The sequence below is a fragment of the Salvelinus fontinalis genome, chromosome 11 (genome assembly GCF_029448725.1).
Source record: "Salvelinus fontinalis isolate EN_2023a chromosome 11, ASM2944872v1, whole genome shotgun sequence".
Taxonomy (NCBI): domain Eukaryota; kingdom Metazoa; phylum Chordata; class Actinopteri; order Salmoniformes; family Salmonidae; genus Salvelinus; species Salvelinus fontinalis.
This window is the reverse complement of record NC_074675.1, coordinates 8603240-8631220: the sequence shown is the minus strand read 5'-3', so window position 1 is coordinate 8631220 and position 27981 is coordinate 8603240. Positions and strand designations below refer to the sequence as shown.

The 27981-nt window shown below is 46.4% G+C and overlaps 2 protein-coding genes across 9 annotated transcripts in view; one reads left to right on the top strand and one right to left on the bottom strand.

Annotated features, from left to right (window-relative positions):
* The window catches only part of LOC129864963 (neuron navigator 3-like), a 46989-nt gene extending 20469 nt beyond the window's left edge, over positions 1-26520 (top strand). The window contains exons 3-6 of the mRNA XM_055937315.1: positions 2221-2336; positions 15948-16056; positions 24445-24849; positions 25739-26520. Coding sequence (XP_055793290.1) covers positions 2221-2336; positions 15948-16056; positions 24445-24849; positions 25739-25862 — 754 coding nt within the window. The 3' untranslated portion in view covers positions 25863-26520. The remainder of the gene's footprint in view (positions 1-2220; positions 2337-15947; positions 16057-24444; positions 24850-25738) is intronic.
* LOC129864961 (neuron navigator 3-like) overlaps positions 1-27981 on the bottom strand; it is a 290755-nt gene that overhangs the window by 196169 nt on the left and 66605 nt on the right. The gene's annotated exons all lie outside the window — the stretch shown is intronic.

Below are 27981 nucleotides of genomic sequence, written 5' to 3'. Positions count from 1 at the left end.
TTTTTGACCAGGGCCCACAGGTTTCTGCTCTTAAGGTATATAGGAAGCTATTTGGAACGCAGGCTGCGTCTTGACTGGTCTCTCATCATGATCCATCTAGAACAGGTTTCATGGGGAGAAAAGAGGCCCTCATCCATCCCTCCATACTTCCACTCCTTTATCCGTATCCCGCCTTATGTCATTGTGCCCACGGGACTGCATGTGGTGCCAAGGCTCGTTTGACAACCCTACAGTCACACACAGGCACACGAGGGCTGGCCCGTCCAGTCACACTCCATCTTGATGTGTGTACAACCAATTGAATCTCTGCATCCCATGGCGCCCCAAATAACCCCTATTATTAGAGTGTCTGGAGAGAGTTGGAAGCCTTGATTCCAGACGGATGCCGCACATCAAAGCTAATTTCCCACCTTTCAATCTGTCGACTGGATGGGGGCTTTGTGATGTCAGAGACAGAGTCTGTGCATGATGGCGGGCGTGCTAACAGCTGTTCTGGCCTTTTGGGGGGGGGGGGGGGGGGGGGTCCTATTAACGAGCCATAATCGGCTTCCGGGGAACTTTTCCCTCTCTTCTCTTTCTCTATTATTTCCAAGAAGGGTTCAACCTTGGCACACAATGCCCTCTGCTGCTCGCTGACTCACCATTGAGAATGAGTCCTAATCCGTCCAATGCACCTCGCCGTCTTGCCCATTAACAGGCATCCCTGATTATCATTCATAGGCAGATGCAGTTGACGGCTGTTGTTCTCCAACCTGTTCTCCATCTGCATTAAATGGGAGACAAGCAACGCACAAAATACACTGTAATGTCATGCCATTAAAAAGGGATTCTCTTCATAACCCTCTCCTACTTTGTATTCATGTCAGGTCCTAATCATGAGCGGCTCAGCTACTTAACCAGGATGCAATCAACCAAAATGAAAAGCACGTTGTCTTCTGTGGCTCAGCAGCCAATAGGTTGACATGCTCAGTTCTACCTGATCACTCACACTCCCGCCTCCCTCTCCCCTTCACTTGTCCAATCCTGGCTATAGTATCCCATGTCTCCCTCCCTCCCCCTTTCCTCTGTTTCTCTCACTCCCTTCCGGAGGGAGGTGTGCCCCCGCCGACCTGCCTGAACAGAGGAGGAACTGTCAGCGGCCTCGCACTTAGGGCCTCCCGCTGCGCCGCAATTTACCATCATTTCAGGGCCAATTAGGTTTCTTCCCTCTCCTGTGCCACAGCAGAGCAGCCGGGGCTGAGAAGAGCAGAGGCAGCAGTTAGCTGCAGTTTGTGTTTCGTTGATTACAGTCCCCCTGCCTCCGCCTTTGACAGCAGCCGGGGAGGTGATTGTAAGGCGCTGCTGTGTGACGTTAACGTTGTATGTGCGTCCTCTCTCTGACCTGATTCGACCTGAGATTCTCACTTATGATTGGCTGTGCTGTGCTTTGTTCTGTTCTCAGTACATTTATCAGGGTATTTTTAGACTGATTTGAGATCCTTGTTGTACATCTTTATAACAAACATTCCTAAACTGAGTTGTCAGAATATATACCCTCCCCAGTAAACAATTCATTTACCCATTACTACACTTTTTTGCAGGCTGTCAAATTGCTGCCATATTTCTGAATGTCTCTCTCTCTGTGAAAATCTATGTATCTAGGAGTAGTTTGTAGGGCGGATGTTAGAAACCGAGGTTTCACGGTGCTCAACTCATTGGCTGATGCAGCATTCTGTGGATGCCAGTTTATCTGTGGCGGTGCAGGTGGCTGGGGAAAGGCTTTATTGTGGGTGTGCCGGTGAGGGAGAGTTATCTAGCAGCCGTCAGGACGTCTGGCTGTGTTTCTCACATCTCTGCCCAAGGCAAGGGAACAAACACAGGCTGCCTACCAAATGGTACCCTATTCCCTTTTTAGTGCACTACTTTTGACCAGGGCCCATAGGCTATAGGGAGACAGGGAATGCAAGCCAGTATGTGGATTTCGACTCCACATAGGCAGGCTCATGCATGCACACACACACACACATGTACACACAGATACAGAGACAAACTTCCCTTCACCCACAAAACCTCACTTCATCCAAGAGATCCTCCTGAGAAATTCATCTTCGTCTGTTGAAAATATGAAAAAGCACAAAAGAGTATTTCATTCCGCGTCCCGTTGGGTTGTTTACCACATGAAAACAAACACTCTATGCAATGTGGCTCCTGAATAACCATGGCTTTGTTTGTTTCTCCCAGGACGTACTCCGAGAACGACTGTACCACGGTGGCCCCCACAGACCACTGCCTCAGCCCCACCAAGGGAGACCTGGTCTACAGCAAAACTGCCAAGCAGTGCCTGGAAGAAATCTCAGGTGGGCAACACTCGCTGACACGTGTGTGTGTGTGTGTGTGTGTGTGTGTGTGTGTGTGTGTGTGTGTGTGTGTGTGTGTGTGTGTGTGTGTGTGTGTGTGTGTGTGTGTGTGTGTGTGTGTGTGTGTGTGTGTGTGTGTTACAGTACATTGTATGTGTGTGTACTTTCCGGTGAATGCGTGTGTGCATGTTTGTGTTTGAGGTAGCATGGGGGGTCCCTTGATCCCCGCCTCACACGGCGAAGGGAAAAGGTCAGGAACGACTGGCGGACACTGGAGGCATCTGTGGCCCTTTGTTTACGCAGTTGTCGTCGGTTGCGCCCCGGCGCCCGGCGTCTTGTTCTAGCTGTGGGGATGTGGCGGCTCATCCAGATAGACAGTGGCCAGAGGCTGCAGGAGACAGAGATAGCTAGAATCTGTATTGTCTGGGTGGTGGGCTGGGCTGCAGCTCAGGTTGGCATTTACACAGAAACCAATAGAATTTCAATGCGATGGAAACGTAATGTGGATAATGTCCTTTGGAAATGATGACGTGTTATTACGTAGCTTTGGTGTTACAGGTCAGGTATCTGCCAAATCATAGTACATCTATTGTGACATAGAAAATAGATATTGCTATGTATTCCTGCCTAGTGGGTCTGCATGTTAACTAAACACAGTGCATGTCTTAGGCCTTGCTCTACTATAAACTGGTTTGTCATTTGGGTATGGGGAAACAAAAGATTGTTCTGTCACAAAACAAATGACTCCCCAAATCGTCGTCTACAAAGGGAACGGTCCCTACATAGCGCTACTTTAGTCCTCTAAATGTATGCCTTTACAAAGCCACACCCGAAGTACAATGTCTGGAATGTTGTGTTTTTACATCCAAACCTGTAATATACACGCTGTGGTCACGGCACAATGAGCGCCGCGGTCAGCCAAACTCCATCGAACTTTCTGCTTCGATTTGTTCATTTATGAAAATGTTTGCAGCTGCGTTCTACTCAGAAAGTCTGATTTTGCTGTTTTTGGGGGTCTTTTTATGAACGTATGTAGATGATAATCTGAGGAACCATGGTGGTTCACTTCTGTATCAGGACGATTGTGTTGCCCCCAGACACTGATCCTGGGTCAGTTTTGCTTTTCCCTCACTATTCATAAGGTTAGGGTTCAGGGAGGGAAAGCAGATCCTAGATCTGTACCTAGGGGAAACTGCACCCTTGTTTTTTTTCTTCGTTTTGACTCCTGAACTGCTCCTTGCCTGGAATGTGAGTCTGCGGTAGCCTCTATAGTGAAGGAAGTCTTTCAAAAAGCTACTTATGGTTCATCATCTTCGGGCTAAATTTCCTGCAGCACTGAGTTTACATTTCATTTACATTTTGGTGGTTCAACTTACAGTCATTTCACAGAAGATCAGTGTAGCGTCAATGTAGAGGTAGGCATACAGTACCAGTCAAAAGTTTGTACACACCTACTCATTCCAGGGTTTTTCTTTATTTAGAATAATAGTGAAGACATCAAAACTATGAAATAAACCATATGGAATCATGTAGTAACCCAAAAAAGTGTTAAACAAATCAAAATATATTTTATATTTGAAATTCTTCAAAGTAGCCACCTTTTGCCTTGATGACAGCTTTGCACACTCTTGGCACACATTTTAAAATGTCAGACTTGACCTAACTAAAAATGTATCAACCCCTACAAAAATGTCTGGGGAGAAACTGGTCAAATTAAGATCCTACAACTGTAAATACCATCTCTGTCCATGGCAGTTAATGTCACCTTGGATATGGTTGCTCAGGGCAACTGCTACCATGAGTTTCTCTGCATCACGAGCTTATAGCATGTGTGGTCACATGAAGGCTGTTGTTTGTCTATGGTGTGTGTGTCTGTACTGTTGAGGTTATTAATACTAGAGGAAGTGTTGACTCTGTTGACAGACAGTCTGTAGTCTTGTCGAGGCGAGAGGAGAGCCGGGGCTTTACTCCTTACCTCATTAACCCTATAGTGTTTAATTAGCCTGTGCATCAGCGCAGCACGGCTATCAGGGAGCCGCAACTCGCAGGTGTGCTGTCCAAACAACTCCCAGTCACTCTGGTTTTTATCAGGGAAAGCAGAGAGGGAGAGGGGGGAGAAGGGGAGGAGAAGTGGGAGAAGGGGAGGAGAAGAGGAGAAGAGGGGGAGGAGAAGAGGGAGGAGAAGTGGGAGAAGGGGAGGAGAAGAGGAGACGAGGGGGAGGAGAAGAGGGAGGAGAAGTGGGAGAAGGGGAGGAGAAGAGGAGACGAGGGGGATGAGAAGAGGGAGGAGACGTGGGAGAAGGGGAGGAGAAGAGGGAGAAGGGGAAGGGGGATGAGAAGAGGGCGAAGGGGAGGAGGAGAAAGGGAGGAGAAGAGGGAGAAGGGGAGGGGGAGGAGAAGGGGGAGGAGAAGAGGGAGAAGAGGAGGAGGCAGCAGTGTTGAACATGCATTTTCATCCTTTGACTCTTTCACTCACACACATACTCCCCAAGTACCCTGCGACTTGTGGTGAGGCGTTTCCTGAACTGAAGTGGGCAGACGTGGAGACTGAAGACACGTGCTTTGATGGTCGGCAGTAGCCACAGCAGAGGCTGCCACTACTGCAGCAGAGGGAAGGGAAACCAGCGAGACGAGAGAGAGAGAGAGAGAGAAGAGAGAGGAGGGAGAAACAGATGAGGCAGAGAGTAAGAGAGAGAGCAGCAGAGAGAGAGGAAGGATAGAATTGCAGGCTGAATGCTAAAATGAACAGAGCGGAGAGACTGAGTGCTGGCTCCATTCTCTGGTGTGAGGAGAGGAGAGAGGGAGAGAAGCAAAGGCTCTGTTGAGCTGGTAATTAACAGGAGAGCAGAGAGGAATGAAATGCTCCCCTCTGCTCTTAATAGAGAAAGATAAAGAGAGGGAGAAGCAGAGAGAGAAGCAGAGAGAGAGTAGAATAGAGCGGAGGAGAGAGAGAGATTGCGTGAGAAAGAGAGATGTAAAATCGCATTCATCCACACCCCTCACCGCTTCTTGCTGTTTTGAGGTGGAGGAGAGAGAAAGAAGAGGAGGAGGAGGGGGAGGTAAAGCAGTGTCTGTTTTTTTGTGTTGGTATGTGTCTGTGGCACCAGTTATTAGCTGGGTGACCATGGGAATGCAATGTCTGGAGGATGCCTCTGGACTCTTCTGTGCGTGAGGGGGGAGTTTTTCACCCAGGCGTCTGCGACATGCTCTCCCTCCCTCCATCCCTCACTCCCTCCATCTGGATGAAGCCTGGACCCTCGGTGAGCGCTGGACACGGGGCCACCTAAGCCCCCCCCCCACAGATAGAGGAGTCTTCACCTCTCTCACCACCCTCTTCTCCTCTCCCCTCCTCCGGCTCACCAACCACCACTGCCAGAATGTGACCGGGAACAGAGCCAAACAGGTGGACCAGCACCCACTGACGAACAGAGAGAGAGTGAACGAGAGAAAGGAGGTGAAGATGAAGAGAGGCGCCGAGTTCTCCGTGTACCAGGGTGGAAGCCCCCCTCGCCGACCCCCCCAGCCCCTCCCAGACAACCTGAACCTCCGCAAGCAGCGCTCCCTGACCAACCTGACCCTGCTGAGCGAGGGCGAGCAGCGGGTGTACTCCTTCGAGCTAGATGACCCACTCACGCCTTCCAAATCCTCTTCGTCCTTGTCATCATCCCCAGCGCGAGGAGGCAGCCCCAGGAAGGAGCCAGCCAGGGATGGCGGGGGCGCGAGGGGCACCAGGGCGCGCTCCCTGTCCCTCTCCCTGACCAAAGTTCTCTCCCAGTCGGAGCACTCCCTCATCCCCGTGCCATGGAGGTGCACGGCGGTCGGGCGGGCATCGCTGGGCGGGCAATTGCAACCGCCACGTGGGCAGCTGGGGAAGCCCAGGGAGGAGGGTACGGATGAAGAGGGCAGCAGCGGGCGTTCAGACGACGAGGTGGCATCAGCGGCGGGCACCAGGGTCGGGGACCAGGGTGGCAGGGAGAGGGGGTACTGGGCGGAGGAGGAGGCTGAGGGGGGCGCCCGCGAGGGCACGGCTCAGCTGGACAAGGAGGTGATCCTCACCATGCTGGGTGACCTGGAGCAGGTGCTACACACACACCCACATTGTAAGTCTCACACACACACACACACACACACACACACACACACATGTACGCACGCACGCACACACACACACACACACACACACACACCCTTAGTCACACTCTCTCGCCGTAATACACACACCCACACGCTTACACCGTAACACACACCCACTCACACAACGTAACACCCACACACACACCCTTAGTCACACACTCTATAAGCCATATACACGCTGTAAGTCACACACACAACTACAATGTAGGTGTCACACACACCATAGCCAGGGGCGTACACAGGTCTCCATCCGTACGGTTGTATGTACAGCTGGATGTGGAGCTGCTGTTCTGGTAGTGCTGCTGACTAGTGTCAGGTAAAGGTAGTCATAGTTACTGTGTGGTAGTGGACTGAAGCTTGGGTAGTAGTGTCAGGTAAAGGTAGTCATAGTTACTGTGTGGTAGTAGACTGAAGCGTGGGTAGTAGTGTCAGGTAAAGGTAGTCATAGTTACTGTGTGGTAGTAGACTGAAGCTTGGGTAGTAGTGTCAGGTAAAGGTAGTCATAGTTACAGTGTGGTAGTAGACTGAAGCGTGGGTAGTAGTGTCAGGTAAAGGTAGTCATAGTTACTGTGTGGTAGTAGACTGAAGCGTGGGTAGTAGTGTCAGGTAAAGGTAGTCATAGTTACTGTGTGGTAGTAGACTGAAGCGTGGGTAGTAGTGTCAGGTAAAGGTAGTCATAGTTACTGTGTGGTAGTAGACTGAAGCGTGGGTAGTAGTGTCAGTTAAAGGTAGTCATAGTTACAGTGTGGTAGTGGACTGAAGCGTGGGTAGTAGTGTCAGTTAAAGGTAGTCATAGTTACAGTGTGGTAGTAGACTGAAGCTTGGGTAGTAGTGTCATAGTTACTGTGTGGTAGTAGACTGAAGCTTGGGTAGTAGTGTCAGGTAAAGGTAGTCATAGTTACTGTGTGGTAGTAGACTGAAGCTTGGGTAGTAGTGTCATAGTTACTGTGTGGTAGTGGACTGAAGCTTGGGTAGTAGTGTCAGGTAAAGGTAGTCATAGTTACTGTGTGGTAGTAGACTGAAGCTTGGGTAGTAGTGTCAGGTAAAGGTAGTCATAGTTACTGTGTGGTAGTAGACTGAAGCTTGGGTAGTAGTGTCAGGTAAAGGTAGTCATAGTTACTGTGTGGTAGTGGACTGAAGCGTGGGTAGTAGTGTCAGGTAAAGGTAGTCATAGTTACTGTGTGGTAGTGGTTGTATTATTAGTAGTGCTAACAGAAATAATCATTTTAGTAATAGTAGAAACACTGGTAGTAATAGCAGTAACATAAATATTCATTGTGGTATTATTGTAGTATTAATAGCAATACCATAAATACGCATGGTGGTATTATTGTAGTAGTAATAGTATTAACATAAATACTCATTGTGGTATTGCTGTAGTAGTAATAGCAGTAACATAAATATTCATCGTGGTATTATTGTAGTATTAATAACAATAACATAAATACTCATGGTGGTATTATTGTAGTAGTAATAGTATTAACATAAATACTCAGTGTGGTATCACTGTAGTAGTAATACTATTAACATAAATACTCATGGTGGTATTATTGTAGTAGTAATAGTATTAACATAAATACTCATTGTGGTATCACTGTAGTAGTAATAGCAGTAACATAAATACAAAATGTGCTATTATTGTATTAGTAATAGTATTAACATAAATACTCCGTGTGGTGTCACTGTAGTAGTAATACTATTAACATAAATACTCATGGTGGTATTACTGTAGTAGTCATAGCTCGTATTGCACTGAAAAAGCCCAGCCCAAATTCTCCCATTCTTGAAGAGGTACTAGTGCTGCTGCCAGCTGCAGCGTACGCGCTACCTCTCTGCCTGTCCACAACAGTGTCAGTGATCCATCCATACTATCCCTGTCTGTGTGATCCATCCATACTATCCCTGTCTGTGTGATCCATCCATACTATCCCTGTCTGTGTGATCCATCCATACTATCCCTGTCTGTGTGATCCATCCATACTATCCCTGTCTGTGTGATCCATCCATACTATCCCTGTCTGTGTGATCCATCCATACTATCCCTGTCTGTGTGATCCATCCATACTATCCCTGTATGTGTGATCCATCTATACTATCCCTGTCTGTGTGATCTATCCAGATAGTTACACTACCTCCTAAAGCCCATTTCCACACAAAGTTGGCAGTAAAAGTGCCCAGCCTGCCCAGCTGCAGTATAGTACAGTATGGCAGCTCAGGGCTTTGCCTCAGGGAACGATGTATTGGATGTGGTTTAACAAGCAGCTCAGTGCTGTACTGCCTGTTAGACAGAACTCAGCAGGTTGTAGCTGGGAGAAGTCCTAACGCTCTGGATGCAGTGTTTCCTTCCTCTCAGCCGTGTGGCTGCAGCAAGCTGCAGAGAGTTGACACATGCTGTCTAACACACAGAGGATTGTGGGTGACAATAGAAATGGGTTTGAATCATTTGAGTTGACAATCTCTGCACGAAGGCGTATTCAGAGTTTGGTGCATGCGAGCAAGTCTTGCCGAGCCCCTGGTGTGTTTTGTGAGACACGGTGTTAGCTGGACTCATTAGGATGTGTGCAGCAGGGAGTGGTATTCACTCTCTCCAGGAGAGGTGCGGGCCTCGAGCTAAAGAGAACATGCATTATTGAAGAGAGGGAGAGTGATACTAGGCAGCTGCTGAACCTGTGGCCTGTGGTGGTGTTGAGGGTGTGTGTGTGTGTGTGTGTGTGTGTGTGTGTGTGTGTGTGTGTGTGTGTGTGTGTGTGTGTGTGTGTGTGTGTGTGTGTGTGTGTGTGTGTGTGTGTGTGTGTGTGTGTGTGTGTGTGTGTGTGTGTGTGTGTGTGTGTGTGTGTGTGTGTGTGTGTGTGTAAATGCTTGTGTGTGTAAATGCTTGTGTGTGTGTTCATATTTGTGTGGGTCAACCTGTGGCTTGCAGTGCTGTCGCTGCATCGTAGCATGATTGTGGTGCTCAACAGGGACTTGAATAGCGATGCATCTGACTGAGGCTGAGATCACCTTCCCTGGTAGCACGTTGTCAAGTGCTGCTTGCAGCTATATTCCCCCTGTCATAAACAGTCTAGAATGAGGTTCACGGCTTTTGTTACTCAAACATTTATATCATTTAGATGCAAATAATGTTATTGATCTCTAGATTTCCAGTGAACACGGTGCGGGAGGAATCTAAGACCGAAACCTTTCCTCATAATCTCTTAACACCTATTTCCTTTTTTACAATCTGGTTTAATAACGGCATCAATAGTATACATTTTTTAAAACAGTTTTATTTGCGGCAAATACCAAATGATTAATGTTTACATATGAATGTTTACATAATTCACACTTATTTCGACGTCAATATTATTACCTTTCGCTCCCAAAATGTAATCTGACCGCCTGTGAATATAACATGAATGGTACATATTACCTGTTGGTTGTGCCTATGGGGAGTGGTGGTGGTGAGTGATGGGGATGGTGGTGAGTGGTGGTGGTGGTGAGTGATGGTGGTGGTGAGTGGTGGTGGTGGTGAGTGGTGATGGTGGTGAGTGATGGTGGTGGTGGTGAGTGATGGTGGTGGGTGGTGGTGAGTGGTGGTGTTGGTGGTGAGTAATGGTGATTGGTGGTGGTGAGTGATGGTGGTGGTGGGGAGTGATGGTGGGGAGTGATGGTGGGGAGTGATGGTGGGGAGTGGTGGTGGTGAGTGATGGTCGTGAGTGATGGTAGTGAGTGAGGGTAGTGAGTGAGGGTAGTGAGTGAGGGTAGTGAGTGATGGTAGTGAGTGATGGTAGTGAGTGACGGTAGTGAGTGATACTAGTGAGTGATACTAGTGAGTGATGGTAGTGAGTGATGGTAGGGGGTGATAATAGTGAGTGATAATAGTGAGTGATGGTAGTGAGTGATGGTAGTGAGTGATGGTAGTGAGTGATAATAGTGAGTGATGGTAGTGAGTGATAATAGTGGGTGATGGTGTAATAACAGAGCAGCACTCTGCTTTAGGTGAATGCTCCACTCCATTACCGCTCTATGAATCACTCCCCACGGATAAATCACTGAGATTTATTTAGTTCCCTATTTAGTTCCTTATGTAGTGCACTACTTTTAACCAGGGCCCATAACCCACTATAGGGAATAGCAGGCGAGTTGGGTTGCACACTGTGTCCAGCCCTGATCCCCCCAGGGCCAACCCTGTTTGTGTCCCTTTATAATTGGACTGTGATTGGATCTTTGTCGGCGAGGATAGGGTGAAGCGAGGAGACGAATAGAGAGAGGGATGGAGGTAGGGGAAGGTTTTGAAGATTTATTGCAGTTTTGAGACTGTCTCTTAGACCAACTTGCCACACCCCACCCACACAGACATGATATGAGCATTCCTCCTCACTTCTCGCTCTTTCTGCTCTCTCTCTCGCTCTTTCTGCTCTCTCTCTCTCTCTCTCTCTCTCTCTCTCTCGCTCATTCTGCTCTCTCTCTCTCTCTCGCTCATTTTGCTCTCTCTCTCGCTCATTCTTCTCTCTCTCTCTCGCTCATTCTGCTCTCTCTCTCTCTCTCTCTTTCTGCTCTCTCTCTCTCTCTCTTTCTGCTCTCTCTCTCTTTCTCTCTCTCTCTCTCTCTCTCTTTCTGCTCTCTCTCTCTCTTTCTGCTCTCTCTCTCTTTCTGCTCTCTCTCTCTTTCTGCTCTCTCTCTCTCTCTCTCTCTCTTTCTGCTCTCTCTCTCTCTTTCTGCTCTCTCTCTCTCTTTCTGCTCTCTCTCTCTCTCGCTCATTCTGCTCTCTCTCTCTCTCTCTCATTCTGCTCTCTCTCTCTCTCTTTCTGCTCTCTCTCTCTCATTCTGCTCTCTCTCTCTCTCTCATTCTGCTCTCTCTCTCTCTCTCATTCTGCTCTCTCTCTCTCTCTCATTCTGCTCTCTCTCTCTCTCTCATTCTGCTCTCTCTCTCTCTCGCTCATTCTGCTCTCTCTCTCTCTCGCTCATTCTGCTCTCTCTCTCTCTCTCATTCTGCTCTCTCTCTCTCTCTCATTCTGCTCTCTCTCTCTCTCGCTCATTCTGCTCTCTCTCTCTCTCTCTCTCTCTCTCTCTCTCTCTCCGTTCAGCTGACAGTGAGACACACAACAGTCAAATTAAAGGGCTCTAAAAGCCATTCGATGTCCTATTGAGTCCATTATACAAGGCTGTCCAGCTCTTTTGTGTTCCCTTTTAAGTCTGAAACCGTAGACGGCATAGGGAGGCATTGATTGGCCACCACCGTGGCTCGGGGTTAACGGATGCTGCCTGGGCTTGGTCCCACCTCAGATCTTAACATCCTCCCTGAAAGGACTGATTCTGACCCGGACTCACGTCTATGTGGTCAGGGTGAAATAGTCCAAAATTGTGTGTGTGTGTGTGTACACGTTTTACTGTACCTGTGAGTACCAGATTTCCTGACAAGAATAGTAAATCAACAAAAATCAGAGAAGTGAGGACATTTTTCCAGTCCTCACTTGTAAAAAGGCTATTTTAGGCTCAGGGGTTAGGTTTAGGGTTAGGGTTAACATTAGAGTTAGGTTTAGGTGCTACGGTTAGGTTTAGGGTTCAGGTTAGGGTTAGGTTTAGGGTTAGGGGTATAGTAAGACATAGCTGTGTGTGAGTGTGTGTATATAATAAGTAATTAGATGAGTGATTATATTTGTCCTGTTTCACACATGTACCAGTGTGTGTATTGATATGCATGGGGGAAATGGAAATGTGTTTTTTTGCCTATCCCAGCTCCCCCTGAGACACCCTCGGCGCGTGTGTGTGTGTTTGTGTGTGTGTGTGTGTGTGTGTGTGTGTGTGTGTGTGTGTGTGTGTGTGTGTGTGTGTGTGTGTGTGTGTGTGTGTGTGTGTGTGTGTGTGTGTGTGTGTGTGTGTGTGTGTGTGTGTGTGTGTGTGTGTGTGTGTGTGTGTGTGTGTGTGTGTGCGTGTGTGTGTGTGCGCACGTGCGTAAGCTGTATCAGTCCTCTTGACAGAAGCAGTGATGCGTGAACACAGTTTAGAGGTGCCGCTCACCAGCTCTTCCTAAATCAGGTCAGCTTTGAAGGCTGCTGACAGAGTTTGATGGACTCTGTACTCGTTATGTATGTACTTTATAACACAATGAAAGTATTCACTCTGCGTTGTATGTTGGGGTGATGCACCAAACAATAACTTAATATTCAACTTGTGTGGAGTATATTCGTTCTCTAAATGTTAAGTGCTGGTTGACTGTTTAGTAAATAAACACTATAGTTCAACACAAAGGAACAAGCCATTTTAAAAGCCCACACACATTCACCACATTTGTCCCAGTGTTGGCGTGGTTACAGCATTCCAATGTGAAATAGAAAAAGCATGAACACTTTATCGGCAGCGCTGACACTTTCTGTTATTCCCTCATTAGACGCGTGTGCCGACTCATTCTGCAACGCTCCTTTGAGGAGACGGGTTCTTTTTTGTTGTGCCTTGAAACTGGAAACTGCTGTGACTGGCGTCCATTTTGGGCCTCCCACAACTCATGTTAATTACCAGCCCATGGTGTCCGCTGACAGAGGCGATGATGGCTGGAGCATAGCCAGGCCTAATTGGACTAGGCAGGCAGATCTACGGGGCCTTGCCCTTGGCCTATAGCACTGTACTGTCTTCCTACAGCTGTTGTGTCTACGACTGTGTTTGTGGGAAGACACTGCCACGGGTAAAATCCAAATGGCACCCTTTTCCCTGCACACTGCATTACTTTTGAACATGGCCTATAGGGCTCTGGCCAAAAGTAGTGCACTATGTAGGGAATCGGGTGCCATTTGGAACGCAGCCTACAAGTACTGTAGCACTCTACTGCTTATTTGTAGCTCCCCTTTAGAATGGGCTTAATGTACTGCAATAGAATGGGTTTAATGTACTGCAATAGAATGGGTTTGATATACTGCAGTAGAATGGGTTTAATGTACTGCAACAGAATGGGTTTAATGTACTGCAATAGAATGGGTTTAATGTACTGCAATAGAATGGGCTTAATGCACTGCAATAGAATGGGCTTAATGTACTGCAATAGAATGGGTTTGATATACTGCAGTAGAATGGGTTTAATATACTTCAGTATAATGGGTTTGATATACTGCAGTAGAATGGGCTTAATGTACTGCAATAGAATGGGTTTTATATACTTCAGTAGAATGGGTTTAATATACTTCAGTAGAATGGGTTTAATATACTTCAGTATAATGGGTTTGATATACTGCAGTAGAATGGGTTTAATGTACTGCAGCAGAATGGGTTTTATATACTGCAGTAGAATGGGTTTTATATACTTCAGTAGAATGGGTTTAATATACTGCAGTAGAATGGGTTTTATATACTTCAGTAGAATGGGTTTTATATACTTCAGTAGAATGGGTTTTATATACTGCAGTAGAATGGGTTTAATATACTTCAGTAGAATGGGTTTTATATACTTCAGTAGAATGGGTTTAATATACTTCAGTAGAATGGGTTTAATATACTGCAGTAGAATGGGTTTAATATACTTCAGTAGAATGGGTTTAATATACTGCAGTAGAATGGGTTTAATAAATGGGTTTTATATACTTCAATAGAATGGGTTTTATATACCTCAGTAGAATGGGTTTAATATACTGCAGTAGAATGGGTTTAATAAATGGGTTTAATATACTGCAGTAGAATGGGTTTAATAAATGGGTTTTATATACTTCAGTAGAATGGGTTTAATATACTTCAGTAGAATGGGTTTAATAAATGGGTTTTATATACTTCAGTAGAATGGGTTTAATAAATGGGTTTTATATACTTCAGTAGAATGGGTTTTATATACTTCAGTAGAATGGGTTTTATATACTTCAGTAGAATGGGTTTAATATACTGCAGTAGAATGGGTTTTATATACCTCAGTAGAATGGGTTTTATATACTTCAGTAGAATGGGTTTAATATACTGCAGTAGAATGGGTTTAATAAATGGGTTTAATATACTTCAGTAGAATGGGTTTAATATACTTCAGTATAATGGGTTTTATTTACTGCAGTAGAATGGGTTTAATAAATGGGTTTAATATACTTCAGTAGAATGGGTTTTATATACCTCAGTAGAATGGGTTTTATATACTTCAGTAGAATGGGTTTTATTTACTGCAGTAGAATGGGTTTTATATACTGCAGTAGAATGGGTTTAATAAATGGGTTTAATATACTTCAGTAGAATGGGTTTAATATACTTCAGTAGAATGGGTTTTATTTACTGCAGTAGAATGGGTTTAATAAATGGGTTTAATATACTTCAGTAGAATGGGTTTAATATACTTCAGTAGAATGGGTTTTATTTATTGCAGTAGAATGGGTTTAATAAATGGGTTTAATATACTTCAGTAGAATGGGTTTTATATACCTCCGTAGAATGGGTTTAATATACTTCAGTAGAATGGGTTTTATTTACTGCAGTAGAATGGGTTTAATAAATGGGTTTAATATACTTCAGTAGAATGGGTTTAGTATACTTCAGTAGAATGGGTTTAATATACTTCAGTAGAATGGGTTTAATATACTTCAGTAGAATGGGTTTAATATACTTCAGTAGAATGGGTTTTATATACTGCAGCAGAATGGGTTTTATATACTTCAGTAGAATGGGTTTTATATACTTCAGTAGAATGGGTTTTATATACTTCAGTAGAATGGGTTTTATATACTTCAGTAGAATTGGTTTTATATACTGCAGTAGAATGGGTTTAATATACTGCAGTAGAATGGGTTTAATATACTTCAGTAGAATGGGTTTTATATACTTCAGTAGAATGGGTTTTATATACTTCAGTAGAATGGGTTTAATATACTGCAGTAGAATGGGTTTTATATACTTTAGTAGAATTGGCATCAGGCACTTCACTGTGAATTAGTCTTATATAAAACTATTGTAAGTATATAAAACATGAAGTGGTTACAGTCGGAGCTGAACTGGAATCAGGGGAAAAGTCCTGGACTGAGATGAAATGCATTTCGATGGGACTGACTAAAATTGAAAGACTATCTAAGATTTAGCTGCTGAGGCAAAATATAGGTTGTATCTTACAGATGGAGAATGCAGTGTCATGGCAGTGGTTTTCTATGTTCCCGTTGAAAATGGCAGGACTGCAGAAATGTCCTTTTCCCACTAAAAACATGTTTCGTTGACAATTCCATCCTGACAGCTGAGACGGGTTCAAACTGTTGGCACAGCGTCTTGGAATGCGTACCCATGCTACCTGTCAGAGTGCGTTGTCATGGTGATGTTGGTGATGCTGATGTATGACGGCGTCTTGAGGAAACAGAATGTTACAGGAGCCCACATCTGGTGTAACATGAAGTTGCCCCTAGACACGGATGTTTGGTCAGTTTAGCTTTTTCCCCACTAATAGTTAAGGTTAGAATTGGGACAGAGGAAGCTGATCCTAGATCTGTATTTAAGGGAAACTTCACCACAGAGCCCAACATCTCTCATAAAGCGGTTCTCTGTGCATTACAGGGGAAGACCCCGAGACGAGACGCATGCGGACAGTGAAGAACATTGCTGACCTACGGCAGAACCTGGAGGAGACCATGTCCAGTCTGCGGGGGACGCAGATCAGTCACAGGTGAGCAAGGGGCTCGGGAACGTCCACTGTGGGGCTCAGGGTTAGGCTCAATTCCATTTCAAGTCAAGACAATTCAGGAAGTACACTGAAATTCCAATTATTTTCAATTCTTTCAATTACAACAATTTTGAATTGGAATTGGATTTGGTTTACTTTCTGAATTGACTGTAATTGAAATAGTTGACCTCGTACAATTACATGTTGTTTTTCATTCTCTGCAGTTGCTCAATCTAAAGTTGACATGATTATAATTATATCAGGTCCTCAACTTAAACACCAGGTCAGTTATTATTTAGGATTCCTGATGTGTTCAGGGTTTTAAACTGTCTGGCATTCTATTTTAAGATGCAACATTCTGATTTGATCAGAATATAAAGGTCAGCGTTTCTCAGAAGTCTCAAAACTCTTTATGATTTTCCCCCAATTATCCTATCTTGATATTTCCTAGATATTCTAATCAAGTACTTACACGCTACTGGCACACTTTGATGGTGTTTGAGGGGGACAGAAAACCACAACCTATCATGTCTGGTCCGTCACAACAGCAGCCTGTTCGCATTAAAGGAGTGTCTTGGCTGATCTCCGGCGAGTCATAATGATGACCATGGGTTTTTGTCATGGCTCTGGGCTGTACTCCTCTCTTCTCCAATGGATTATTCTGATATTTCTGACCCATTTGTGGGGGAAATGGTGGCAAGGCGGCGGAACAGCGGTGACAGATGGCAGCGCGTGTTCCCTCACCGCCACCAGAAAGGAGCACGGTGCTGCTGATCAATAAAGCACCATTGTTTCTCTAGCACATTGACTCCAGTTAGACCCCCAGGGGCCACGGCTGTTATTCCATTGAGACACTTAGAGATGTGATGAGGAGAGGACACTCAGCATGGAACCTGGATTATCAAACCCTCAACATCAGTCATGTAGAAACCTGTCTGCCCCCCTGTCTGCCCCCCTGTTTGCCCCCCTGTCTGCCCCCCTGTCTGCCCCCCTGTCTGTCCGCCCACCTGTCTGCCCGCCTGTCTGCCCGCCTGTCTGCCCGCCTGTCTGTCCGCCTGCCTGTCTGCCCGCCTGTCTGTCCGACCGCCTGTCCGCCCCCCTGTCTGTCCGCCCGCCTGTCTGCCTGCCTGTCTGCCCGTCTGTCAGTCTGTCTGCTACAGTATATATGAGTGTAAATAGAGTGAGGGTATCAGACAGGAATTCCAATGGGGCTCGTAACTAGAGAATGGGCAAGCCATTAAAAGGTCTTTCACACACAGAAATTGCCGTGAAGAGGTAATCAGGGCGAAGGTTTTTCACCTCCATTGTAATGAATCACTGCTGCATGAAGAACCGGCCCACAGTGCGTGATTGTTATTTATATGAGGGATTTCTTTTTTCTTTTCTGACTGGAGCTTCATTTCCATGGCGTGCTTCATGGCCATCTGGTCCAGCTGATAGAGAGGCTGTGTTTGTCATCAATCTGATATCCTGTCAGGAATAGTATAGAAATGTAAAGGACCTCTCTGTGTGGTGGTTTCTCTGTTAGAATCCATTTAAAGGACCTCTCTGTGTGGTGGTTTCTCTGTTAGAACCCATTTAAAGGACCTCTCTGTGTGGTGGTTTCTCTGTTAGAACCCATTTAAAGGACCTCTCTGTGTGGTGGTTTCTCTGTTAGAACCCATTTAAAGGACCTCTCTGTGTGGTGGTTTCTCTGTTAGAACCCATTTAAAGGACCTCTCTGTGTGGTGGTTTCTCTGTAATAACCCGTTTAAAGGACCTCTCTGTGTGGTGGTTTCTCTGTTATAACCCTTTTAAAGGACCTCTCTGTGTGGTGGTTTCTCTGTTAGAACCCGTTTAAAGGACCTCTCTGCGTGGTGGTTTCTCTGTTAGAACCCATTTAAAGGACCTCTCTGTGTGGTGGTTTCTCTGTTAGAACCCATTTAAAGGACCTCTCTGTGTGGTGGTTTCTCTGTTAGAACCCGTTTAAAGGACCTCTCTGTGTGGTGGTTTCTCTGTTATAACCCATTTAAAGGACCTCTCTGTGTGGTGGTTTCTCTGTTATAACCCGTTTAAAGGACCTCTCTGTGTGGTGGTTTCTCTGTTATAACCCTTTTAAAGGACCTCTCTGTGTGGTGGTTTCTCTGTTAGAACCCGTTTAAAGGACCTCTCTGTGTGGTGGTTTCTCTGTTATAACCCATTTAAAGGACCTCTCTGTGTGGTGGTTTCTCTGTTAGAACCCGTTTAAAGGACCTCTCTGTGTGGTGGTTTCTCTGTTAGAACCCATTTAAAGGACCTCTCTGTGGTGGTTTCTCTGTTATAACCCATTTAAAGGACCTCTGTGTGGTGGTTTCTCTGTTAGAACCCGTTTAAAGGACCTCTCTGTGTGGTGGTTTCTCTGTTATAACCCGTTTAAAGGACCTCTCTGTGTGGTGGTTTCTCTGTTAGAACCCATTTAAAGGACCTCTCTGTGTGGTGGTTTCTCTGTTAGAACCCATTTAAAGGACCTCTCTGTGTGGTGGTTTCTCTGTTATAACTCATGTACTGGTTGTTCTCTATGGCTGATTCTAACGTGTGAATCCCAGCCCCAGGGCCTCCCGCCCGGTTTGTAATTGAACTCTGCTTGAAACAGAGCGCAATCCACCACAACACTAACATCCCTCACAGTAACCTCCACATTCCTCCAAGACCCAGACGTTGCATGCCACACCACCACAGATAATCTGTATCGATCAAAGCCCGTGTTTGATTCTCTGTCCAACCTACACCCAGACGGAATTTAAAAAATAGTATTGATTGACATTTGAAGAGAAATATGTTTTCCGCATATGAAGAGATGCTGTGCTCTTCAAGGGCGATTCCCCAGATTGCAAGCAAAGAACAATTGCCCCCAAAAATCCCTTTCCACTGTGGCTGTGTATTAGTCCCATGGGATTCTGACTCCTCGGATGACATTTTAAATGTACTAGTTTTACCCGGTCTAGTTTGTTTAATTGGTGTTTACAGCGTTATAGGCAGAGTCAATTATTCCCAGCTATACGATGTTTGGATATCTGCTGGGCAGATACACACCGTGCTGAGGAGAGCATGGGATTTCTCACAGATGCAGGCTTAGGCAGTGTCTCAAATGGCACCCTGTTCCCTGTAGTGCACTACTTTGACCAGAGCCCTGTGCACTCTGTAGGGAATAGGGTGCCATTTGGGACGTAGACTTGCACAGGCTAAACTCATTTCCTTCACGCCATCAGTGGTGAAACCAATTGATCTGTAACACCTGTCAACCTGGGCGCCCACCGCACATACAGCTCTACCTCAACACCCCCATGCATTTCAACCAGCACATACAGCTCTACCTCAACACCCCCATGCATTTCAACCAGCACATACAGCTCTACCTCAACACCCCCATGCATTTCAACCAGCACATACAGCTCTACCTCAACACCCCCATGCATTTCAACCAGCACATACAGCTCTACCTCAACACCCCCATACATTTCAACCAGCACATACAGCTCTACCTCAACACCCCCATGCATTTCAACCAGCACATACAGCTCTACCTCAACACCCCCATGCATTTCAACCAGCACATACAGCTCTACCTCAACACCCCCATGCATTTCAACCAGTGGCAGCCCAATGCACATACAGCTGTACCTCAACACCCCCATGCATTTCAACCAGCGGCAGCCCAATGCAGACCTATTGAATGAAGCTCTCCCATCCATGTCCATGCAGTACATACTCCAGACAGGCAGGATCATTATTCTACCGTCCTTCATATTACCTTATCCAGCGCACTCCAGGTCAACGATGGGAAAACAATATTCTCTGTAAATGTGGATACACACATCAAGGTTGTGCCCCCCCCCCCCCCCCCATTCTTCCTGTGCTGTTTCCACCCCGTTTCATCCTGACTATTGATTTCTGGGTTTGGAGAGGAAGAGGGCCGCTCCCATACTGTGGGTTAGCCTCCGTGATGACACCATATCAGTCTTCCACCTTCCTGGAGACAGGATTGTGTGTGTGTGTGTGTGTGTGTGTGTGTGTGTGTGTGTGTGTGTGTGTGTGTGTGTGTGTGTGTGTGTGTGTGTGTGTGTGTGTGTGTGTGTGTGTGTGTGTGTGTGTGTGTGTGTGTGTGTGTGTGTGTGTGCGTGCGTGCGTGCGTGCGTGCGTGCGTGCGTGCGTGCGTGCGTGCGTGCGTATTAGATACATGGAAATGTGAGGGATCTGTCACCTACTACTGTATGTGGACCGACTCATGCCCTGGGCCCCATCCCCCACCAGCCTCTCCACCTAGACACTGACATAGATCACTTCAGGAAGTAGTCAGGCCCCACCTAGACACTGATATAGATCACTTCAGGAGGTAGTCAGGCCCCACCTAGACACTGATATAGATCACTTCAGGAGGTAGTCAGGCCCCACCTAGACACTGATATAGATCACTTCAGGAAGTAGTCAGGCCCCACCTAGACACTGATATAGATCACTTCAGGAGGTAGTCAGGCCCCACCTAGACACTGATATAGATCACTTCAGGAGGTAGTCAGGCCCCACCTAGACACTGATATAGATCACTTCAGGAGGTAGTCAGGCTCCACCTAGACACTGATATAGATCACTTCAGGAAGTAGTCAGGCCCCACCTAGACACTGATATAGGTCACTTCAGGAGGTAGTCAGGCTCCACCTAGACACTGATATAGATCACTTCAGGAAGTAGTCAGGCCCCACCTAGACACTGACATAGATCACTTCAGGAGGTAGTCAGACCCCACCTAGACACTGACATAGATCACTTCAGGAGGTAGTCAGACCCCACCTAGACACTGACATAGATCACTTCAGGAAGTAGTCAGGCCCCACCTAGACACTGACATAGATCACTTCAGGAGGTAGTCAGACCCCACCTAGACACTGATATAGATCACTTCAGGAGGTAGTCAGACCCCACCTAGACACTGATATAGATCACTTCAGGAGGTAGTCAGGCCCCACCTAGACACTGATATAGATCACTTCAGGAGGTAGTCAGGCCCCACCTAGACACTGATATAGATCACTTCAGGAAGTAGTCAGACCCCACCTAGACACTGATATAGATCACTTCAGGAGGTAGTCAGGCCCCACCTAGACACTGATATAGATCACTTCAGGAAGTAGTCAGGCCCCACCTAGACACTGATATAGATCACTACAGGAGGTAGTCAGGCCCCACCTAGACACTGATATAGGTCACTTCAGGAGGTAGTCAGACATGCATTGTGTCTTATTGTAGTGTAGATGGATCTGGACAGTGAAACCATGTAAATCATCCTGATCCTAAAATCATTGACAGCTGGCACCATTGGCTAATGCAGTCAATATGTGTCATAAAATAAATAAATCAATATTATTTTGAAAGAATAGCTGTGAAATAATTTGCCTACAAGGAGCCACCAGGGAATCTTATCACAATGCGTAGACAATGGACAGATAAGAGACACATTTTAATACCATGTGTAGACAACATTCTGAAAATGTGGGCACAATCAGGATGTGGATAAGATCAGATCACATGACCCATGTTAGCTCCAAGTGTAAACAGGGCTTTAGAGAATCGCTTCCCGACTACATTATTGGAGCTGAGGTACCAACATGTGCCATAGGGGGCAGTGGTGACCCTCTGACAATGGAGCTCCCACACCCTGCCTGCCTGCCTGCACACAGCACTGGCACAGGAATAATCAAACACAGCTGCTCAGTGGCACGCCACAGCAGGTTATCTCAAACACTATGGGGGATACCTGATGGATACCTGATCAGGATCTGGCAACCAGGTCTGGAACGCTACAGTCACAGCTCTCCTCTCTCCTCCAAACACACACACACATTACTTCTCCCTATCTCTCTCTCTCTGTCCACATACGACAGCAACATATTATTCCATAGAGACACACTGCTGTAACGTTACACCATATTAACTAACCATCGCTCTCAACTGCTTTGTGTGTGTGTGTGTGTGTGTGTGTGTGTGTGTGTGTGTGTGTGTGTGTGTGTGTGTGTGTGTGTGTGTGTGTGTGTGTGTGTGTGTGTGTGTGTGTGTGTGTGTGTGTGTGTGTGTGTGTGTGTGTGTGTGTCCAAGGGGAGAATTGATCGGGGGTTGATGGTGATGCAGAGTGACTGTGGTTGTGACATTGCTAGCTATCTCCTTCCCCGGCTAGGATCACATGGCTGCAGCCTCTGTGTGCTCCTGATAGCTCACACGCACAACCTTACACACACACACACACAGAACAACACACACACAAACTCACACACATACAGACACACAAACTCATACACACACAACCTCATACACACACACACACACACACACACACACACACACACACACACACACACATACACACTCACTCACAAACCAACACTCATATGGTTGTGACCTCACACATCCCCAGTGGTTAGAGATGGATCAGTCTCAGTGTTAGACAGTGGTTAGAGATGGATCAGTCTCAGTGTTAGACAGTGGTTTAGATGGATCAGTCTCAGTGTTAGACAGTGGTTAGAGATGGATCAGTCTCAGTGTTAGACAGTGGTTAGAGATGGATCAGTCTCAGTGTTAGACAGTGGTTAGAGATGGATCAGTCTCAGTGTTAGTCAGTGGTTAGAGATGGATCAGTCTCAGTGTTAGTCAGTGGTTAGAGATGGATCAGTCTCAGTGTTAGTCAGTGGTTAGAGATGGATCAGTCTCAGTGTTAGTCAGTGGTTAGAGATGGATCAGTCTCAGTGTTAGACAGTGGTTAGAGATGGATCAGTCTCAGTGTTAGACAGTGGTTAGAGATGGATCAGTCTCAGTGTTAGACAGTGGTTAGAGATGGATCAGTCTCAGTGTTAGACAGTGGTTAGAGATGGATCAGTCTCAGTGTTAGACAGTGGTTAGAGATGGATCAGTCTCAGTGTTAGTCAGTGGTTAGAGATGGATCAGTCTCAGTGTTAGACAGTGGTTAGAGATGGATCAGTCTCAGTGTTAGACAGTGGTTTAGATGGATCAGTCTCAGTGTTAGACAGTGGTTAGAGATGGATCAGTCTCAGTGTTAGACAGTGGTTAGAGATGGATCAGTCTCAGTGTTAGACAGTGGTTAGAGATGGATCAGTCTCAGTGTTAGACAGTGGTTAGAGATGGATCAGTCTCAGTGTTAGACAGTGGTTTAAGATGGATCAGTCTCAGTGTTAGAGATGGATCCGGCTCAGTGTTTGACAGTGGTTAGAGATGGATGTCATCTGTCCCTAATGATCATCACAATCCATCTTGTTGTTATGCCTCTCTCAGCATCTTTACTTTGGCTCTTGTTAGATACAGTTTGAATCTCTTTAAAATCAAGTTTTATATCCTGTTTTATAAATCATGAGATATAAACAGCCATAGTGTGAATGGGATGGAATGTATTGGAACATGTAGATTTTAGGACATTGATATTTGTGGATTATACACCAATGATGGAGATGACCTCCAGACATGACTGTAATGTAGTTATCTTTCCACCAGAGAGAGCTCAAGCTGTGTGTGTGTGTGTGTGTGTGTGTGTGTGTGTGTGTGTGTGTGTGTGTGTGTGTGTGTGTGTGTGTGTGTGTGTGTGTGTGTGTGTGTGTGTGTGTGTGTGTGTGTGTGCAATAGAGCACTTTCAGTACAGAGCAAAAACTGAGATTGTGTTTTGCATCGTTTTTGAGTGAACTATCCCTTTAAAACACTGAAAGAAATAGAACTTTAGGAAGGTCAGGCTACGAGATAGCAGGCTAGACACACACATATACACACACAAACACACACTTACAGTAGGTGATGTGTGTGGAGGTAACGAGTGGCATCCATTTTAGGGAAACTGCTTCGTTGCAACAACACTAGCAGTCTTTCTGCCTGAGCAACGTGTCCTTCATACAACGGTGCACATGCTAATAGCAACATCTTTTAGGGACATTTGGGTCTGTGTGTTGAGCTGGCTGTGGGTTCACCGTGTGGTCATTCAACAGGGTCTCTCCAAACTAAACTCCTGTCACCTTGGGGTGAAGTTGACCCTAGATGCTGATCTAATCTTGGATCAGTTTTGCACTTCACCCCAGAGCTCACCCTGGTGGAAAGATTGGGAATATTTGTAAAGCGTCAGCAGAGCTGAAAGTATTGATCTCTCTGCTCAAATCCTCTCTGTGGCTGTGCCAGGGGGCTGAGCTGATCTGTCCCGAAACTTTCCTAATCACGCTCTCTTTCTCACAATCCCCCTCTCTCTCTCTTTTCCTCTCTCTCTTTTCCTCTCTCTCTCTATCTCTCTATCTCTCTCTCTTTTCCTCTCTCTCTTTTCCTCTCTCTCTCTATCTCTCTATCTCTCTCTCTAACTCTTTTCTGCTCTCTCCAACTCTCTCCCCTCTTCAGCACCTTGGAGACGACCTTCGACAGCACAGTGACCACAGAGGTCAACGGGCGGAGCATCACCAGTCGCTCCGCCCCCATGACCTCCTGGCGCCTCGGCCAATCAGCCCCAAGCCCCCGCCTACAAGCTGGCGACGCCCCTTCTATGCCCAGTACCTACACCACAGTCCCACCACCTCGGACGGGTACCAGCACAGGTGGCGCCACTGGGCGGTACGGTCACTCGGACTCCTCCCGGTTTGTGTACAGCGCCCCCCTGAGGCGAGCGGCGACGGCAGGGGCGAGAGGGGCCGAGCAGGGGGAGAAGGGAGGAGGGCCGGAGGGGATGCTGGAGATGGACGTGGCAGGGTACATGAGCGACGGAGACATCCTGGGGAAGAACGTCAGGACAGATGACATCACCAGTGGGTAAGCGACTACGCCATAGACAGAATAGAATAGATTCTATATTGTCCGTTGGTTAGAACGTAAATGTGTCTTCTGCTTCTCCCAACACCCCCAGGCACACACACATTCAGGGTCAATCCTGTTATTGAAAACAAAAATCACAGTTATTGCCAAGGGCTTAGCGATTCTTCCAAATGGAGTGGTGAGACAGGAGAACATATGAGGGGCGATGAAGTTGTGGTATTCACACAGCTATTGAGCTGCGACGGGAGGAATTCACCATACATGTACATTCCATACCAACTCTCAATAGCTGGCTGACACATCGCTCAGTGAGAAAGAGTAGCCCCAGATCTATTGTACATCACTGTGTTAGTCGTTAACCTTCCTCGGTGAACACTGATAAGTGCTCTTCCCCAACACCCACATGAGTCCCAGATGGCACCTTATTCCCTATATAGTGCACTACATATGACCAGGCCTCATAGGGCTCTGGTATAAAGTAGTGCACTATAAAGGGAATAGGGTGCCATGTGGAACTTAACCCTGCATTAGTTCTCCCATCCTATTTGTTCATGTATGAAATTGATTTATTGAACACCACCCGAACGAACCATCCACATTAACTATGATTAAGTTACTGTAGGAGCAAAACGTATAGCACCTAGGGATGAAAAAGTGATTAGCTGAATTATGATCCTAATTAGCCTAAACCTAATGTGCTTTCATGTGCTATCAGCCGTCTCTGATTACAACCCTGTAAATGTGTGCGCACACACGTGGGCATGCACACACACACACACACTTCCAATACACACACACACACTCCCAATACACACACACACTCACACTCCCGATACACACAGTCGCTAACACAACCCAGCTTAGTGATTTAGTTTCTTCTTTATAGGTACCTTACAGACGGTGGTCTTCACCTATACTCGCGGAACGTCGGTCGCGCCCCTGACCTGAACACGTCGCTAGAGGTCACCCAGAGGGTGGTCAAGGAGGTGCACGGGGACGCAGACAGGTAAGGGCGTGGCTTCATCACAACTATTTGGGTTACTGGTGGAGGAGGGTGCAATTTCCCCTAGCGGATGATCTTGGATCATTATTGCATTTTCTCCACTAACGATTAAGGCTAGGATTGGGGAGGGGAAGCTGATCCTGGATCTGTACCTCTGGGAAACTTTCACATGGAGCGTTACTTGTGTTTCTGGACCACTGTATTGAAACCAATGGGAGGAACTGGTTTCTTGATTGAAGAATAGGATTAGTTGAATCAGTTTGTGTTACTGCCTGGGCTGAAGCAAAAGCCTGCTGCATCCACATGGTGCGTTGCAGATCAAATCCCACAGTTTCTCTCTGATATCTTTTCATATTAGCACTGAATTTACTGATAGCTGCTGGTTTTAAAGGGAGGTTTTACTAGCAGTGACTGTGATATGTGGTTGTTGAATGCACTGAATGTAAGTCGCTCTGGATAAGAGCGTCTGCTAAATGACCCAGATGTAAATGTAAGACGAGAATGCCCTTCGCCAGAAATGACACGCTCTCCCGTCTCCCAGACAGAAAGCTGCCGTCGCAAACCAGGCGCAAGAGAAATGTCATTGATTTCATTCTGTCAAGCTGTGATTTGATGACATGCAATCATAGCAGCGGGGAGAGAAGTGATGAGGTGATGTCGCCGCGTGGATATAGGAATTCTGAGAAGACTTAAATGAATGTGTTCTGGGAAGTTTGAGAAAGGTGTGTAAATTGGATGCAGTACTCTGCTGGTTACTCTGTGGATGCCCAGATTCATTCAATTATCAGACTGTCAGAATCCACTGGTCTGGAGGCAGTACTCTGCTGGTTACTCTGTGGATGCCCAGATTCATTCAATTATCAGACTGTCAGAATCCACTGGTCTGGAGGCAGTACTCTGCTGGTTACTCTGTGGACGCCCAGATTCATTCAATTATCAGACTGTCAGAATCCACTGGTCTGGAGGCAGTACTCTGCTGGTTACTCTGTGGACGCCCAGATTCATTCAATTATCAGACTGTCAGAATCCACTGGTCTGGAGGCAGCACTTTTTCAAGCTTCTAATAAATCTTGGTTTGATAGTATGTTTAATTCCTATCTGTTCAATTATTATTATTATAATTATTATTATTATATGTTATGCATTTGTGGTTCCGACTATAATGGTAACTGTCATCATTTGACTGAGGCGAACAGGAGGACAGAATAAGAGAAAGGGTCTGAGCAGAGTAAACGTTGATTTATCAAAGAGGAAGAAACATATTTTGCTTGATGTGTCTTCCTTTGTGCTCCTAGACTTGATCATCAAGCGGTTGTTTTGTATCCTGGAGGGTTGGAGGTGTAGCAGTCAGAGGAGAGAGTCAGATCATATCGGGGACTTTCCAACCGTCAAAGCGGCGGGTCTGAATACAGTATAAGCTCTACGCTCGTCACGTTAACTCTCATCTCGCTGTCAGCCTGTCAGCTTTGATCTGGAGGTGAACTGACTGATAGATCTAAGCTAATCAAACGCATCAGTCCAGACCACACTGTCCACTGTGCCGTCCACTGTGCCGTCCACTGTGCCGTCCACTGTGTCGTCCACTGTGCCGTCCACTGTGCCGTCCACTGTGCCGTCCACTGTGCCGTCCACTGTGCCGTCCACTGTGCCGTCCACTGTGCCGTCCACTGTGCCGTCCACCGTGCCGTCCACTGTTTCGTCCACCGTGCCGTCCACCGTGCTGTCCACCGTGCCGTCCACCGTGCTGTCCACCGTGCCGTCCACCGTGCCGTTCACCGTGCCGTCTTCCCCCAGACTCCACTTTCACTCATATCGCCTCCAGACATGGGTTTATATACTATTTGAAATCATTTGTAATATTTTATCTAAGCTTGATTGAGCCCTGACATAATAAACCTGCTTCTGGCAGGCAAGAGCAAACGCTCAAAGTTTTTGAACTATTTCAAATACTATCTGAACCCAGGATCGCCTCCTCCTGCATGTACTACGCTCTATTCACTACCCCTAACTAATCCATACCAAACTTTAAGATGACAGCGTGACTTTTACTGGAGGACGTAGTTGCATAGTCTGGCACCTCAGGGATAATGGGATATGTAGTCTCTGATCCTATAGACGTGGGAAGG